The following is a 19154-nucleotide window of genomic DNA, read 5'->3' as shown; positions in this document are numbered from 1 at the left end:
ATAGTGTTAAAGGTGCATAAACAATAGTGTTATGTCATAGTGTTAAAGGCGCATTTGCTGTATCTATAGTCAGGGTGGGGCTTTAACCTCTGACCCTCAGTGTACTGCTAACACAAGGCTACTGTTGCATAGTGTAAGGATACATATATACAGTCCTCCATGAACCTCTTCTTGAGGTTGTCAACAATGGCTGACTCGGAGATCTTCTGTAGGAGGACCATGTCATCAACTCCACTGGTCTTGACATTGCGACTCTGCCAGTGGTAGGTCTGTAACAAACAAAAGACATTAAAACCTAATATTCAATTCATGCAAGTGATACAATGCATTTTTTCAACATTATCATCATAGATAATAGACTTATTGATCAAAGGTAACAGTTGTATCATTTTTGGTTTTCTATTTCCTTCAAATCATGTCATAAAACCAAGTGCCTACATGACAACCACTTCCATAAGCATAAAAAGAAATCTGTAACCCTTAAACTTAAACCTTAAAATTTACATAAAATAAAGTGAAACTGTTGCATAATATACTACAACATGTTCAATATAAAAAATAAAACATGTCAAGAAATACGTTTCCAACATTTTTTTGTTTCGATTCACTCTCACATACTGAAAATACCCATTCAGCAAACAAACTAAGAAGTAATGTCCCAGGTCCTAGTCACTGTTAATAAACAAGAATTTGAAACACAAGATGAAACCCGTGAAGATCTGGGTAAGAATAGGTCTTCAGCAACCCAAACTTGCTGAAAAGGGCGACTATGCTTGTCTTAAGAGGTGACTAACGGGATCGGGTGGTCAGGCTCGCTGACTTGGTTGATGCATGTCATTGTATCCCAATTGCATGGATTGATGCTTATCATGTCAATCACTGGATTGGCTGGTCCAGACTCGATTATTTACATAACTGCCGTCATATAGCTGGAATATTGCTGAGTGTGGCGTTAAAAAACAAAAACAATGCGATGAATACTAATATATTAAAACAAAATTAAGAAACCTTAACTTCCACCTAAACAAATGCTAAATGCCACCGCTACCAATATCCGTCAATATTGGACATCAAGCTCACTTCCTAATACTACAAATTGTGAGCCATATATCTTCAGACACACAATCAATCAAACCAATCGTGAAGTGATGAATCTGCTTGCTGAATGTGACAGCATTAACGAGTGTGACGAAACGTCTTACACAACAAGTGTCATTAATCTTCCCCAATTAGCCAGGTGACTGCTGAACATGCTGAACCAGCTGTTTCTCTGACCTACTTAAGCACTGGCAAGTGGGCTAATTAGAATTAACATGGTCCTTACACACGTTACACACGTCATGTCAAAGTGCACCTCAAATACAAAGTCAAACTGGACTTAAAGCAGTGGCCAAGCCAAGCTGGGCCGACAGTTTTACACTCAGTGACATGTGTAATAACATTGATGGTGGTGTCTCTATCCCAGACCAATGTGATTGAATTAACAACCTGTCTATGGCAATCCATGTTAAAGGTATAAGATCTTTTGTTATACTATTCTTAAATTAAGCAGTTTCCCTAAGGTATTATCAGGGTTAGGGTTGAGAATTTTGAGTTTTTTCCCCTGTAAAAGTCTGTTTTGAAATTGGTTCATATCAAACAATTATTTGATGAAATGCACACATGTCAAATAATCAAGGTGTGATCAAATAATTCATGAGCAAAGATGTCATTTCCATAATCAATCGTGAAACAATATATCAAGGAGGAAAATAGTTTATGCCATTTGTGGAGAATATAGATCATACTTCATTTTCAAGAGCCAACAAAACAATTATTGATAATTCACTGACTCTCTATGGTCACCAGGTAATGTTGAAGGGCCAAGATGTAATCCCAAATCATCATCGAGGAAATAACATCTAACATAATAAAGATAAGATGTTGTCGATACATTCAGTGTCTTCCAAGCAAAGGATTACCAGCATGAACCTATAATATAAGACCTCATCAGTAAATAACTGCCTGCTTGCCTGCTGGTTACTTTTCTGTCGGGCTGCATGGCAACTGCCTGGCAGATAATCTTAAGACTACTTACGTCTTCTGTTTTATCATAACTCCTCATAGATTCTCAAGCAATTGTTTGCATTATTTTAACTAAATCTACATGCAATTTTTCTCTTATTTTTCAATGTTTATAATGTCTGAATGCGGGCAGGTAACTTTGGAGATGGGCAGGCAATATTTATGGGTCACTTGTCCGACTGTCTTCATGGGTTTTACAATTGTTTCAAACACTGAAATCTCACACAAGGTAAAAATAGACAACCCCACCCACCCACATACAATTAGATCTTCCTTCCCATGTGCTCACATCATAATCCATATTATCACTCATTTTCATTTTCCTAACTGATTAATTCATGGTTTCTTCTTGAATATGCTTACCATGCTTACACTGTTACAGGGGATTGTATAACATGTTTATAAATGTCTTTACACCTCCAGCCATGTCAATAAGTTACGATCTCCAGATTTCACAAACGCCATCTTAACCATTTTTTAATTCAATGACACGATTTAATAGAAGAGAGTGTTTATGAGTAGGTCTATTGATACAAGGAAGTGACAGTCGTTGATAACGCAGCTCACACCATATGTCCTCATAACGGAGGTAGAGAGTCAATTAACATGACATGTACGAATCTGAATCCAAAAATAGCCCGCCTCTACAGCCGAAACTGGAATGGCAACAGGTAGCAATGGCGCCACCTGTTGTATGTTATTTAGCAATCCGCAGATAAACGACTGAGTGAAACTGACACGACAACTTGAAAGTCAGTAACAGTAGCCATTGCGTATTCGTGTATTCGGAGTTCAATGTTGACATCTTCTTCATCGATTTCCCAGTTCACCACAGGAATCTCGCGACTATCGTGACACAGAGTACTCACCATTTTGCCAGCGAAGTGTTTGGATCTAGCCCGTCTTGGCTACAATATGAATGAAACAGGGTATCCTCGTGCTGTTGTTAATCCATGTCAAATTGTTTCAATAGTTTCTACACACTCAGACATGACAACAAAGTTCACTTTTCCGTATGAAGCGAAAGACGGAAATAGTCGCTCCTTCCGCAGTTGCGCAGTGATGCAGAACACCTGTATGTGACGTCATGTTATTACCCTTATATGGACTACGGACACCGTGTTTCACACCCAAGGGATTGTCCATCAGGTGTGTTGTTTTAGGAACGTTTGTGAGCATAATAAAACATTTTTTTTAAACTGCACTCGTCCTAAATTAAATCAGTGAATTAAAGGTTTGTTTTTTGTATAAAATAAATACATACAATCTATCGCTGATGTTTTTTTCTATATAGACTATTTGTAATCAAAACAAAAGATATAGGTATACAGTTTGTATTGTAATCAGGTTCTGGAGAAAAGGCGAAACATGTTTTCGTACACACTTAATCTAAACGTCCACCCTTTGATATTGATGCTATCAATACTTGCGCCTCAGTTGAAGATGACAGGACACATGTTTTATCACTCGATTCCAATTCCCCTCAAGAATGTCCCCTACTCACTCGAACTTACAGACACTGCAATCGCCTGTAGCGACCAAAACTGGCAGAGCTAGGGATAAGCAGAGCATTGCGTAAAATACACCCCCCCCCCAAAAAAAAATAAAAATAAAAATAAATAAATAAATATATGTATAAAAAACAAAACCAATTACTCTGAATTAACTTGCATACAGAAACGCATGCATTAAATGAAAAAAACTCAAACGTATAAAAACAGTTCGCTTAAATACCCAAATAAAGCTTCTTAATTTTGCATACAGAGGAGCTTATTTCCGAAACACAATTACGAGCTAATTTATGCATGTTTATATATAATTTTGTCCTTAGTTGTTTAGAATGTATATAATGACATTTTGTAATTTCGTATTTAGAAGAATATTATATGATAGTGGACTTCCTTCTTTACAAATAATATTACATCATGGCGTTCTTACGTCTTTAGAAAGAATAGTATATCATAGTATACTTACTTCTTCAGGAAGAATATTATATCATGATGTACTGGCGGTTTTAGAAACCACGTGGATATCCCGGTTTACACGTGGTCCAAGCTTGTCGTAAGAGGAGAGGCAATGATCGGGTGGTCTGGCGCGTTGACTTGCTTAATGCGTGTCATCGTACTCCGAAGGCATGGATCGTTGTTCGTACTTCCAGCCACTGGATTATTTACAGGCCATCGTTATATACCGGACGGAACACGGACAAATGCAGAGTTAAACAACAAACTGCAAACTACACAACTTATATGGAACCTTTACCTCGTCTTTGGTGGGACCCGAGAAGATCCGGGGTAGAAATGTACTTCAGTAACCCATGCTTGTCCTTAGAAGCGACTAACGGGATCGGTTGGTCAGACTCGCTGACTTGGTTGATGCATGCCAATTGCGTAGATCGATGTTCATGATGTAACTCCCTGGAACGTCTGTCCCAGACTCGATCAGTTACATACGGCCGTCATAAGCTATCGGGTAGCCTAGTAGTTAAAGCGTTCGGGACCCGGGTTCGATTCCCGACATGGGTACATTGTGTGGAGCCCATTTCTGGTGTCCCCCGCCATGATATTGCTGGAATTTTTCTAAAAGCGGCGTAAAACCAAACTCACTCACTCACTCACTCATAAGCTATAATATTGCTGAGCGCTGCGAAAAACAGCTAACAAACAAACACACATCTTTGCCGGAGGGCGATTGTGATGCCAAATGTTTGTTTATCTTTGTTCCTTGCCAAAGATCTGGTTTTCGGGTGAGTTTTGACTGTCTGGTATTACATATGTTCTATCTACATATTATCTTCTCTTCTTACCCACAGTTAATGAATGAGTATTGTTTTACGCCGCTTTCAGCAATGTTCCAGCAATACCACGGCGGGGACACCGGAAATGAACTTTACACATTGTACCCATGTGGGGAATCGAACCCAGGCCTCGGCGTGACGAGCAATCGCTTTAACCACTAGGCCACCCCACTAACCGACTTCGTCAAATAACAAAACATATTTGCACCTGTGGAATATCACTACACGCGCACGAGTGTATTGTTGACGTCATTCGAATTTTATTGTGATGTAAGTTTGGATTGACGTCACACTAGAAACGACGTAAAAAAGCTGAAGATTGTTGAGGCCATTCGACAATGGACGGCGGTCGTGATCAGTGCATTTTTCTAAACGGTAGCTCAAAACGATTTGGAAATAATGGGCAATAAAGAAATTATTACTCTCGTGTGTGTCAAACTGACTTAATGAAAGTCGTTTATTAGAATTCGTGTATTATCCTCGCCATTGCTCGTTTCGTAAAATCAGTATGACACCCATGCTCTTAAGGTAATTTCTATGCACATGTTGACGATTATGGGGGTGTATGTAAGACGGAGTAGCAAGTCTGTGAGACGCATGCCCTGCCCAGGCTATGATTCAGATGTAGTAAGTAATATTTTACGTCCGCTTCAGTATCCGTGCGCACTTTTAGCGGACTCACGTTAGTGTAGTCGTCATTAAGTGGCAGATGGACTTGGCCCCGTCTATTTATATCACAAGTTGACAACCCATAGATCCAGGAACCAGCTTATTGTGGCAGATATATTACTGATGTCATTGTGATTGTCCCCATGGTAACCGATGATGTCACAATTGTCTGCAAAATATTGATACAATTTATCGCAGCATTATATCAGTCTCACGTTCGGCTGTTTCGCCTGTACAATCAAAAGTCATGTACACATATTGGAGAAATCCCTGGCAAAATCAAGTCTTGCACACATCTTGGGAAATCCCCTTGTACAATCAAGTCTTGTACACATTTTGGGGGAATCCCCTGCACAATGAACAGTCTTGTACACATATTGGGATATCCCTGGAACAATCAAGTCTTGAACACATCTTTGACTAAATCTTCTACTTTCTTCAATTAAAAAACACACATCACAATGCTAAATATATATACACCAACACTGACAATAATTAAAATCATTTTATTAACAGTATTCAGTGTAAAGAATATTTCATTATGGTCAACACAAAAACAAGAATCCCAAAAGAGGAGAGGTGTTGTTCGAACCTTTAATCCCGAGGATCTTCACAGTGAGCTGTGTATTTCAAGGCATGTTTCAAGACGAGGTCACTTGTTCTTGTTCATTTGGCCTTAAGTCTCAAATGAAAGTTCTTGTAAAATTTGATTTGCCTTGTATCAAACATTTCTTGTCTACCAGTTCTGCGCTCTGATCTGTTACCAGACGACTACAAGTGTGTACTTATTAACATTAAACTTGATGTTATGGATCCAAAATCACTGACTATGTCAGCGTATTGTCAGTTTAGTGTTCGATAAAAGCCAGGCACCAATAATAACCCATGATAGGATTCATCAAGGATTCTAAACTAAGAGCCCTTGGGCAAATTTGGAAAAAATACATTCAAAAGTAAATATTTTCCAAACTTCCGAGGTATTTTAACACTGCATACAGTGCAATAACGTAAAACTAAGCATAAAAGCTTCTTCTTCCTTATTGGTCTTGTTATCACGAAAATAGTTACCTCCACAAAGCTTAACATTAGTTATAACTATATTAGGGGACACGGGTGGCCCAGTCTAAGGTGCCGAAATTTGCTGTGCTGAATTGTGTCCCTTGGGCATGCCAGAAACCTATGGTTGTGGGTTCAAATCCCGTTTCACCCTGATTATGTTTCTAGGTTGTCAACATAATTCCCAGTCTCGGAGGTTTCACAGAAAATGCCAGGGACCTGCATCACTTTGGGCTTTCCTCCCACATTAAGCTGACACACCGCGATATAACTGCAATAAGGTTAAAAGCCTTTTTAAACCCAACTCACTCACTCACTATAACTATATTAACAAGAACTGAATAATTATTAATTCCAAATTTGGGATTGTTATGCCATGGATCAAACTGGGACTGGGATTTGAACCTAAACCCACGAACAGCCCAACTTGGCACAGAACACTTGTAGTATTAGAACACATGAACTTTCTATACCTCAATTCATGGTTTCAAGAACACAGGAATTCCATATGTGGTAAACAAGTAAATTGACAAATTGTATCAATAATAGCCACCACTTTTAGCACTAAGTTCACAATGTATTTCAACAATGCAACTTGACTTCTTGTTCAGACAAATACAATTATGACTTCAGTTCATACATCATTATCATCATACCAAGAAATGTTCAAAAGTTGTCATTTCAACTGCTCTAACGAGTCTATGGAAAAACAAATATATTTCTACAACAGAGGTGATAGTCTACACGATATGTTCCACACCATCCAATGCCTGGACCACCCAATAAAGAGAAAAGTTTGATTAAGAAACGTAGTGTTCCAAATATTTGAGTAATAGACAAAAAACTGTCATAAAATTTCTTTCCAGTAGTTTCAGCTATATGTTTGACCTTGTCCAAATATCCAAACACTATTTTCAATACAGTTAAGCAAGTTGGAGTTCAGAATGTTAAAAGTCTGCAGAACAACTTTCCAAGTGCTCTTGATATTTCATGACATTGTCTTACCATCAGCTTAATGAGAGTCTGAATGAATGTTCCCTTGTAGGGGTACATATGGAAGTGGGTATGGAACCCCAAACATAATTTATCCAAGCATCTTATAACCCACAATAATTTTAAATGTAAATTATCCACATTAACCATGTTAACAAATAGCCACATATACAATAATAATTCGCATACCTTTGAGAAAGGTAAGTCTCGTTCTGGATACATAATATGCATCAATTCACATGTCAAGGCATCGTAGGAGAGTGGTGATGAATAACAATCTTATGCACCTTCATGTATAGTGGAGAGTTGCTGCCCCTGTGTGAGTAGTCTCCCTTTGACAGATGCATGATAATGTAATTGGACTTGTAGGAGTAGTCTCCCTTTGACATGGGTGTTATGCAGGGTAGACAATGAGTTGTACCCCTTGACCATTGGTCTTATACAAGCTCTCAGTAAGAGAGTAGCCTCCCTGGGCCATTAATTTGCAATGTTAAGCAGCCGAGGTTGTATGAGTCTCCCTTTTAAAGATGACACTTTCGTCCATGTATTCTACTTTCAGGAGCACTGGAGCAGTGGTAATACATAATTCCCCTGGAACTTCCAGATCTGTATAAAATTTTAAAAATGACTCCTGATCTTGAAACATAATATTGTATGCTTATCAGTGTTGAGGCATACTAATTTCCAAGATAACAACAGAATTGACTGGAGCATGGTTGTCATGTGAAAGGAATTAGTTCTATGTATTCCTTCCAGTGCTGACCAAGATGAGACTTCGGATTGATGGAAGCCGAGGTAAAGATGAGTGACGATGTTATGCAGTCTTTCGATGTTGATGGGAAGTTTGAGACCTGAACATTATGCATAGTGTTTGTAAACATGGCTGCCTTATCGTTGACATATTTGTGCACACTGAAGGTTTATGTTCACGAACTTGCACCATTTGCCGCTGCAGATCCGTTCTGTTTTGTCTTAGCTCCTCCTTTTGTAAAGTCAGCTGAAATATATAAAAACACTTGAAAATTCAGAAGAAGAGAATATCTCTTAAATGAAATTATCCATTTAGAGTCAGATCAACATATCTCCAAGGAGATGTAACTGTAATGAAATTGCATCATGCTTTGCATACGTCGGCCTGTAAATAGTTGAGTCTGGACCAGACAAACCAGAGGTTGATATTGTGAACAAAAATCAATGTCATCAGTGTACAAAGAAACGTCAATCAACCAAGCCACCAAGACTAAACACCCGATCCAATTGGTCGCCTCTTACAGGGTTAGAAATTGGCACTAATCCTATAGTCCTTGCCAAACTGCCCAATAGTAAAGGTATCATAAGGACTAAAATAAATTGCCCATTTTTAAAGGTTTTGCTATATGTTATCATTATAAGGACTAGTGGACTGAAACTGTTAGTTTCTATCGCTGCAGTCTTACAACAAGCATAGATTGCTTTGGGACTTGTTCTAAATCAGATTCCCCTGGGATACAGCCACACAATAGCACCTGCCATGACATGTTACAGGCATTCAACAGCACCTGCCATGACATGTTACAGGCATTCAACAGCACCTGTCATGACATGTTACAGGCATTCAACAGCAGCTGACAGGACATGGTACAGGCATTCAACAGCACCTGTCATGACATGGTACAGGCATTCAACAGCACCTGTCATGACATGGTACAGCCATTCAACAGCACCTGTCATGACATGGTACGGCCATTCAACAGCACCTGACTGACGTGTTACTGCCGCACAACAGCAACTGATGACGTGTTACAGGCACACAACAGCAACTGACAGACGTGTTACTGCCACACAACAGCAACTGACGGACGTGTTACTGCCACACAACAGCAACTGACGGACGTGTTACAGCCACGCAACAGCAACTGACACGACGTGTTACTGCCGCACAACAGCACCTGACGGACGTGCTACAGCCACACAACAGCAACTGATGGACGTGTTACTGCCACACAACAGCAACTGACGGAAGTTTTACAGTCATTCAACAGCAACTGACGGACGTGTTACAGTCATTCAACAGCAACTGACAGGACGTGTTACAGCCACACAACAGCAACTGACACGACGTGTTACTGCCGCACAACAGCACCTGACGGACGTGTTACAGCCACACAACAGCAACTGACGGACGTGTTGCTGCCACACAACAGCAACTGACGGACGTGTTACTGCCACACAACAGCAACTGACGGAAGTTTTACAGTCATTCAACAGCAACTGATGGACGTGTTACAGTCATTCAACAGCAACTGACGGACGTGTGACAGTCATTCAACAGCACCTGACGGACGTGTTACTGCCGCACAACAGCAACTGACGGACATGTTACTGCCACACAACAGCAACTGACGGACGTGTTACAGTCATTCAACAGCAACTGACAGGACGTGTTAGTGCCGCACAACAGCAACCGATGGACGTGTTACAGTCATTCAACAGCACCTGACGGACGTGTTACTGCCGCACAACAGCAACTGATGGACGTGTTACTGCCACACAACAGCAACTGACGGACGTGTTACAGTCATTCAACAGCAACTGACAGGACGTGTTACTGCCGCACAACAGCAACCGATGGACGTGTTACAGTCATTCAACAGCACCAGACGGACGTGTTACTGCCGCACAACAGCACCTGACGGACGTGTTACTGCCGCACAAAAGCAACTGACGGACGTGTTACTGCCACACAACAACTGATGGACGTGTTACAGTCATCCAACAGCAACTGACGGACGTGTTACAGCCACACAAGATAAGTAAACAATAGCCAATCCACTGTCCAACATACCAGCATCCATGATGAATGTATCAGTGAAGTGTTGCTGGCACTGCATGGTCTCGTCGCTGTATTTGCCGGACCCCCCAAACACAATCAGTTTGTCTCCTGCTACTGCCACGGAGTGCTGCCCTCTAGCCTCAGGGAGCTCCCCCTCGCACTTTGGCTGCAGCCACTCTCGAGTTTCTGCAGAATGGAGTGACAAAACAGTTGTAACAATAGAAATATATCATTTCAAACATTAGTTCCAGTGTTCCCGCTGGCTTGTGAAACTGCCAGTCTTTGTGGACTAACAACTCTAAAAATTACCAGTCCCTCCTAATTTTTGCCAGTCCCAACTTTCAACAAATAAAAAAAAACGCATGGAGATTATTTCAATTCTTTCAACATCACGTTCAGCGCAAAGATGTCATCTCTGAAGTAACTTAGCTAGATCTATACATCATTCACACAAACTCCAGTCACAATTTTCTCTCCTTTTTTTTCAATATTTCGAGACGAAGTTGCTACAAATGGATATCTATCCTAGAAATAGACGATGAGAAACCCTTATGGTAACAGACAAGCTGACTTTGTTTGAAAAATGTACTTATATGAATATCACTGATGTTTTGTTCAACAACAATGAATTATAAGATACTTTATTTGCCGGTCCACAGGGACTGGCAGTCACATGAATTACTGGTCCAAGTCTTATTTTACCGGTAAAAAACTGGTAATTACCGGTAAATTGGAGTTCATGTACTTACATGCTTCTAATACCAATTGGAAACAGTTTTTTTTATCTCTGTTTTCTCATAGAAATGAACACATGGATGCAGGGAAAGAAAATTGTGACTTATGTTCTCCTGTGAAATATATGACAAATAGTGTGGTGTGATTATGGACGCAAGTCTCGTCTCCTACCTGTGTCGAAAATATGGATATCAGCGAAGTGCTGGTTCCCGGTTCCCCGACCTCCCATGATGACAGCACGCTTCCCCACACTGAAGGCTGTGTGGAAGGACCTGGGTTCTGGTTGTCTCCCCTTCACCTGCAGGTCAGTAGCCCACTTCCGTGTGTCTGGTTAAACAAAACAAAGAGACATATAGTCACTTCCGAGTGTCTGGTTAAACAAAACAAAGAGACTAATAGTCACTTCCGAATGTCTGGTTAAACAAAACAAAGAGACTTATAGTCATTTCCGAGTGTCTGTTTAAACCAAACAAATGGAGACTTATAGTGACTAGCCGAGTGTCTGGTTAAAACAAACAAATGGAGACTTATGGTCATTTCCGAGTGTCTGGTTAAACTAAACAAATGGAGACTTTGGTCGCTTCCATATGTCTGGTTAAACAAAACAAATGGAGACTTATGGTCACTTCCGTGTGTCTGGTTAAACAAAACAAATGGAGACTTATAGTGACTAGCCGAGTGTCTGGTTAAACCAAACAAATGGAGACTTATGGTCATTTCCGAGTGTCTGGTTAAACTAAACAAATGGAGACTTTGGTCGCTTCCATATGTCTGGTTAAACAAAACAAATGGAGACTTATGGTCACTTCCGCGCGTCTGGTTAAACAAAACAGAGACTAACAGTCATTTAATGACACTCTGTAATATCACAACTTTCAGTTTAAGTTAGAAAAAGTGCTGTGGTTATACTTATATACTTTATACTTCTCCAACATATCTGAAGGGATAAAAAAATAGTTTTAAACAAGTATTTGTCACAAAGTGACGAAATGTCCCCCGCCTGTATATACACCATAGTACCAAATATGAAGACAATCCAGCGATTAGTTCTTGAGATATCGCGGCAACACCGTTTTCCAACTCCAAAAGCAGGTTTGCCTGCTGTGACCTAGAAAATGGGGTCAAGGTCACCAAAACCGACTGGTGTCTGCGGTGTCTGTATATACACCATAGTTCCAAATATGAAGACAATCCTGCGATCAGTTCTTGAGATATCGCGGCAACACCGTTTTCCAACTCCAAAAGCAGATTTGCCTGCCGTGACCTTGAAAATGGGGTCAAGGTCACCAAATACGACTGGTGTCTGCGGAGTCTGTATATACACCATAGTTCCAAATATGAAGACAATCCAGAGTTTAGTTCTTGAGATATCGCGGCAACAAACAGCTGGGACGTACGGACGGACGGACCGACAGACGGACGTACGGACAGTCGTGAATACTATATTCGAAAGCGCGAAGCGGGGGGACAAAAATCCACCTGAGCTATATGTTAATTGTAATCGGAAACACTTAAGGTCCAGTAGTGGCCTCGTGCCCATGGCCTGAGTGGTTCCAGTACCATCTTAATTGTTATTCCTTGTTCCCAATGGGAGACCAAATACTGATAGTGAGTGATTGATGTTCTACACTGCAGTCAGCATTATTGATAACAGGGATGAGTTTCATATAATCAATTCTTTGTCAGGCAAGGCACATATACAAGCACATCCAGTGGTGGGGTAGGCATCGTAGAGGGTGAAAAGGTGTAGAGTGCACATAACCCTTTGATCAGACAACTTACATCAATGGGACCAATATGTTTTTGTTCCCCTTTTAGCATGTGTATCATGTGTATAGCGTATTCCCCACCCATCTCTTTTCAAAATCCTGGATCCGTAACTGAAGGTCAAGTAGATCTCTTACCGACATTGAAGACATGCAAATCATTCTGGCGGGCATCCATGTCACGACCCCCGAAGATGATGAGGTCTCTGTCGACGACGCACATGGCGTGAGCTGCCCTCGGGGTTGGGAGAGCCAGGTTCATCTGCATTGGCTGGGACCACTGATTCTTCTCTGTTACCAGAACAAAACAGAATGTGTTAGCAACAGCTAAGACCGGAAATATTGACATCAGAAATGTAGCAGTAGAATTAAGACACCCTTATATGTCAGGGGTAAATTTAACAACAAATGTGTATGTAGCTAGCAGGGCTCGCTCCTTTTAAAACATACTGGTCCTTCTCAAAATTGGCCTACAACTAAATGGTGGAGGACGCAAAGTGTTGAAACCTGATATCAGGTGGCCAGAACTCTTCAACCCTAAAATGTTTTTTCCTGCACTTTGAGATTAAATTTGGGTTTCCAATTGCCTTATTTTGTGGCGATTAATGAGCAAATATAGAAGTTGTTGTACACAACATTACAAAATGGCAGCCAGTTGATATTCTAACAAGATGATCCAATTAAAAACATTTGACATACACGAAAAAGGGGTGAAATTCTGACTAGCAAGGCGGGATATCTACTTTACGTTTCAGCTAGCCCTTTGAAAAATAATTTTAACTGGCCACTGGCCAACAGGCCAACAGTTAAATCAAACCTTACATGCCCTACTGTCTGAAAATCTACTAGCCCTCAACTTTAACATCAGATGCACTGACTGGGGATCATTTGTGGACAAAGCTAAGTGTCCAATTTCAAATCCATAAATATCACAACTATGACATTTTAGTATCGTCTGTAATATAATGTTTAAGTTTTAATCATTACATGGGAAAGTCTATAGTGAAACCATATTAAGTATGTATCTGAATTAAAACAAAGCTACAGGCAAATAAATCATTCTTGGCATTATTTTGATACACACTTCAAACAATTGTTAGAAATAGCCCATAAACTTAGGGTTGGTCATATAACAAGGTCAAATTAAAAGAATCTGGAAAATAATATTTGCAACATTTTGTTACAACAACAAAGAAATGTGAACAATATACACAACATCTGGCAGTACCATTCAACACCTTTTAACATCATTTAACATATTTATCCTAGTTGTAATGAGATGAGGAGGTTAAAGGTTTACCAGTATCAAGCACATAGAGATCGTTGAACCATCCAAATTCTGCACCGCCATCAGGTAATTCATCCTCCGACTCATCATCCTCACTCTACAACATTGTCAGACACCCCTTTACACATCACAAGGACTACAAGTGAAACAGAAAACCACAGCAGTAGTCTTTTGTAGATGATTTAATATACTGTGTATGCAATCGTAATGCAATAGATCTATTTCTGTTACTTGATTTGTATAGCTGTTCAGGCCTCACTAACTCAAATGTTCAGATATCTTGGACATGTTGGAAGGTGCTTCGTGTTCCTGCTAACTTTCCTGTGCCAGTCTGACTGTACTTATATATACTTTGGGTGAATCAGTGAATGATTCGTTTGTTGTTTAACGCCGCACTCAGCAATAATTCAGCTATAAGACGGCGGTCTGTAAATAATAGAGTAATATCATGAGCATCGATCCACAGTTTGGATACGATGACATCCATTAACCAAGTCAGCGAGTCTGACCACCCGATCCCGCTAGTCGCCTCTTACGACAAGCATAGTCGCCTTATGCGGCAAGCAAGGTTGCTGAAGACCTATTTTAACATGGCTCTTCACGGATCATCAGTGAACAAGATGGGCTTAAAGTTGATTCATGCCAAATAATATGTGGAAAGAAATGTATAAAAAGCTTGTTGTTAAGCAGTTCGTCGACTTTTACCATGATTACTTAGTGAAACCCTTGTGAGACATGGGCAGTGTTTTGACAAAACAATTGCAATGTATTGCAATGTATTGGGAGCTTTAAGTGTTGGACAGTGATTTACACTGATTGTACAGGCAAATCCTATTTTCTACAGACTAAAGTAAATATTACTCCAATCTCATTAAATTCAGATCTTAGTTTCCGCTACCACTAAGCAAAGATCTGAGGACATCCCTTTATGGGTCACGACAGAACGATCTTTCGCGAATTTTGACCGACCAATGAAATGACTGAAAAGAAATCGACATTGGCCAATCAGATGGCAACTTTTTCGAGCTTTACGCCACTAGTTTCAAACTGGCGACTACGCTTCGAAACATATTTTGACGAATTCTCGATTAAAAGTTTAAAACTGATAAGAGGAACATGCTGGAATGGCTTATAGATGGCCTAGATTGTATGGATATAATAATAAAACCCGTAACTGTCGTTCGGAATACCCTGTGTTAAATATATTGTGGTTCCATCATTAGAAAACACATTTCAACTGTCACTTTCATGATCTGGTAAGCGATGCTCTGGTTGGTTGGATGAAAGGTCGTTCTGACGTGACCCGTAATGGGATGTCCTCAGATCTTTGTTTAGTGATAGCGAGAACTAAGATCTGATCTTAATGAGATTGATATTACTCAGCATGGTCAGCTGCATACAGGGGAGATAACAAGAGGGAAAATCACCTCCGTGTTTCCGCTGTTTTGTTAATCAATTTCAAAGGCAAACATAATTTGAGAATGAATCTGTAGAATTTAGGTTAAATGATATAAAGAAGGATAAATGTTTTAATTTTTTTTACCTAATTTACCAGAACACAGAAGAAATACTGCATTATGAAACGTCTGACATGCATATTGCAGTATACCGGTAACACCATGCAGTCCCCCTAGTAAGACAGCTAGGTTAAGACATAACTACAGCCGGGCAGAGAGTGAGTACAGTTTTATGCCGCTTTTAGCAATATTCCAGCAATATCACGGTGGGGGGACACCAGAAATGGGCCTCACACATTGTACCCATGTCAGGAATCAAACCCAGGTCTTCGGCGTGACGAGCGAATGCTTTAACCACAAGGCTACCCGCCCACCCCTCACAGCCGGGCAGAAATCAAAACACACTTAACATGTTTAAGTCCTGTTCATTCCCTTCTAACTACCTCTAACTGATCTGCATCTGCTGACTTGGGACCAAATCCCCCAAAGTAATAGATCTTCTTGCCTAAGGCCACACACTGCAGCTTGTCCCTGGGAAGTGGCTTGGGACCGTCTGCAGATACCACCGACCATGTGTTGGTAGCTGGGGAACAAACAACTAGTGTCACCATGGTAACTGTAGGATCAAGGATGAACAGGATGAAGAGGAAGTCCAGTGCCCCCGTCCACAAAGTGATCAAAGACAATGGTAACTCCCTTGCCTAACACTGACTTATGACAGTCATACCTCTAAGCATGTTAAGTCTGTTCATTGGGACTGGGCCCAAGCTTTTGGTCATTGCTTTGTTTACAGATAGCTGTAACTTAATCTTGGTGGGTACATGGGAGAAAAAGTGAAAAAGACATTTCAGATTTCTATTTTTGATCTTCAAGAAGTTATTGTGGTCCTATAAAAAGTAAGAAGCTGCATGCTGTCGGAGAAAGTCATGTGACACATGACAAGTTAACCTCAGCTCATTCGAACAGGTGATTCTTTTTTTTATTGATCAATTTTCGCTTTCATTTAATTCTTTAACAAAGGCAGATTGAAACATGTCCGAACAATAAATTTGTTGTAGCAGTTCCACTAGGAGTATATGTGGTTTTATGCTTCCGTTGTTAGGTTTCATACCAAAAGCTGGAGGAGAGTGGTATAAAATCCAGAACAGTATAAAACCACATATACCCCTTGTGATAGTGCTACAACTTCTAGTATGCGAATGCTCATAGTAGTTTTGTGCGGTGAATATGTAGGTTTTCAGTCAGCAGTATACAATCTATGGCATAAATGAACATTTTGTTCAAAATTAGGATTTCTTAAATTCAGAGGTATTTCCACATTGTATTTTGAGATTGCATTCAATGCAATAATGTATAACTAAGCAGGACTCGATTTAAGGGAGTAGATTTAACTTGCACCAGGTGCATGTGAAATCTAGTTGCACCAGACAAAAACCAGGTTACACCCTGGTCTCATAAATTAATCAAAATTGGAACATGCACATAATCTTGAAGTACCCACAGTTTGATGTCAAGCCCAAGAAATCATAAGAACTTCTACATAGCATGTTGATTATTACTGTAGTATGGTAAATAATCATAAATACTTACATGTATTGAATGCTATATAACCTTCTAAGTAAGTGTTATACACAAATTTGAAAGATTTTGACATGCACTTGGTGAATATAGACATAAACATAACGTTACATTTTTACAATAATAGGTTGCACTGGTGCATGTTTTATATAGCTAAATTGAACCCTGCTAAGCATTAAAACCTCTGTTCTCAGTGAAAACAGGTTATCTCTACAAAAGCATAAAATGTGCTGCAAACTTGTGCCGAATGTCGCCATCGAGATAAATCCTTATTCTGTGATGAATACCTACCAACATCAAAACAATATAAGTCATCAAACCAGCCAAAAGCATGACTGAGTCCTCCGAAGAGATAGAGTTTGTGTCCGACAGCGGCAATGGCGGCTGCAGTACGTGGGGGCGGAGGGCATCCCTTAACCACGAGTTTGGTCCATTCTTGTTTCTCTGAAACAGAATTAAACCCAAATTACCCGTGTTGACAGAACACCATCTAAGAATTACTTAATAACTATAACAAAAATCACAATCACTATATGTAAACCATAATTAAAAATTTTACTGTAACCAAATCAACATGTAGATTCTAGATCTAAGTAAATATATACATGGCAAGTGCAAGATGTTTAAGTGATTTGAATACTAATTCTCTAATCAATTATTTTATGTTGTCAATCTTAGTGACAGTTATCATTAGGATCATATTTATGACAAAAAACATACTGGTTTGTGTTTTTCATTAATCCTAGCTGACAGTGAATGTCAATGAATTACAAATCTTAAGACAGTAAGTATGCAGCTTATACCTGTTTCAAATACTGTGAGATCATTTGACTCTCTGAGTTCTTCCCCATGTTGGGACACGCCACCAAAGGCGTATACCTTTGCGCCTGACACACAACAAATCTGTCCCTCTCTCGCGGGAAAATCACTTGATACTTTCTTCGATCGGATGACAATGTCATTGTCAATGCTGTCGCCATAAGAGGTGTTCTGACTAGTTTCGTTTCCCATGATTTTCGGGTCTTGTTGTAAAAATATATAATAGTTCCAGTGTTTGTGTCTCTCTCCTGATACAATGACACGTGATCCACTAATATAATGACAAATGTCAAATCAGTAGAGATGACAATGAAAACGATCTCTTTATTTCCCGCGAATTTCTTCGAGCCAAACCGGAAGTATCTGTCTGTACCATTCGGAACAGCTCGTGTGACTACGATATGGCTCGAGAACAACATTGCACAAGGAAGTTCTGATTGACAACACCCGGCTTAATATTTCTATGTCAAGCCGTACATACATTAAAAGAAGTGTTTGGTTGACAAAAGATTTTAAACAAACCACATAATCTACGCAAGCTGAAATAAGTAGCCCAGTGTTGACATTTATTAAGTAATGCTGACGGAATAGACGGATTTAGAAATGGAATTAATTTGACTAGTATATTCAATACAACTACTTTCAGTAGACAAACTCGATGCTGTATTGTGTTCGTGTCACAGTTGTTATTATCAATCTTGAGTGAAGAGAAACAGCATAAAACCCTCAATTGACCCCTTAGTTAAACTCATTAAAACTGAGGATACCAATGCTTAGACACTATTAAATGGGAAATTAAAAATACACGAGAAACTCACCAAGGAATCATCTCAATCTTATCTAGGCTAGTACTTGGAATTTATGTGGATTTTTTAAAGGGTGTAAGCGTATTGAATAGTAAATGCTACAATGACCGCGTTTGCCGCACTCGCTTTACCACGTGACACCATTAGTGAATTCATGCAATCTACACAAGAATGTTCCGTACGGAAAATCATTCTGACGATGTGATGGACAAATACTGTCATCGTTACCATTTCTGTAAGGCCGAAAAAGGGACCATTTAAATGGTATCGCCCACACAATGCCATCTTCCCCAGGCAAGGGAGTTAACTGACTG

At 39.8% G+C, this 19154-nt stretch overlaps 2 protein-coding genes across 3 annotated transcripts in view; both read right to left on the bottom strand.

Annotated features, from left to right (window-relative positions):
* Positions 1–3099, bottom strand: part of LOC139478740 (unconventional myosin-Ie-like) — a 61843-nt gene extending 58744 nt beyond the window's left edge. For both annotated transcript variants that reach the window (XM_071261386.1, XM_071261472.1), the window contains exons 1-2: positions 2934–3099; positions 144–269 (exon numbers count right to left, since the gene is read on the bottom strand). In XM_071261386.1, the coding sequence (XP_071117487.1) occupies positions 144–269; positions 2934–2936 (129 nt within the window). In that variant the 5' untranslated portion in view covers positions 2937–3099. The remainder of the gene's footprint in view (positions 1–143; positions 270–2933) is intronic.
* A 2922-nt stretch (positions 3100–6021) lies between these two features.
* LOC139469223 (kelch domain-containing protein 1-like) lies at positions 6022–18375 on the bottom strand. Its single transcript, XM_071251364.1, has 8 exons — positions 18019–18375; positions 17507–17659; positions 16081–16220; positions 14193–14277; positions 13031–13183; positions 11298–11453; positions 10404–10577; positions 6022–8576 (listed from the first exon to the last, which is right to left on the bottom strand). Exons 1-8 carry the CDS (start codon positions 18224–18226, stop codon positions 8506–8508), a joined length of 1140 nt encoding a protein of 379 aa, XP_071107465.1. The 5' UTR covers positions 18227–18375; the 3' UTR covers positions 6022–8505.
* Between the last annotated feature and the right edge of the window lie 779 nt (positions 18376–19154).

The sequence above is a fragment of the Haliotis cracherodii genome, unplaced genomic scaffold, assembly GCF_022045235.1.
Source record: "Haliotis cracherodii isolate W230 unplaced genomic scaffold, xgHalCrac1.p SCAF_1, whole genome shotgun sequence".
NCBI lineage: Eukaryota > Metazoa > Mollusca > Gastropoda > Lepetellida > Haliotidae > Haliotis > Haliotis cracherodii.
This window is presented reverse-complemented; position numbering and strand designations above follow the sequence as displayed.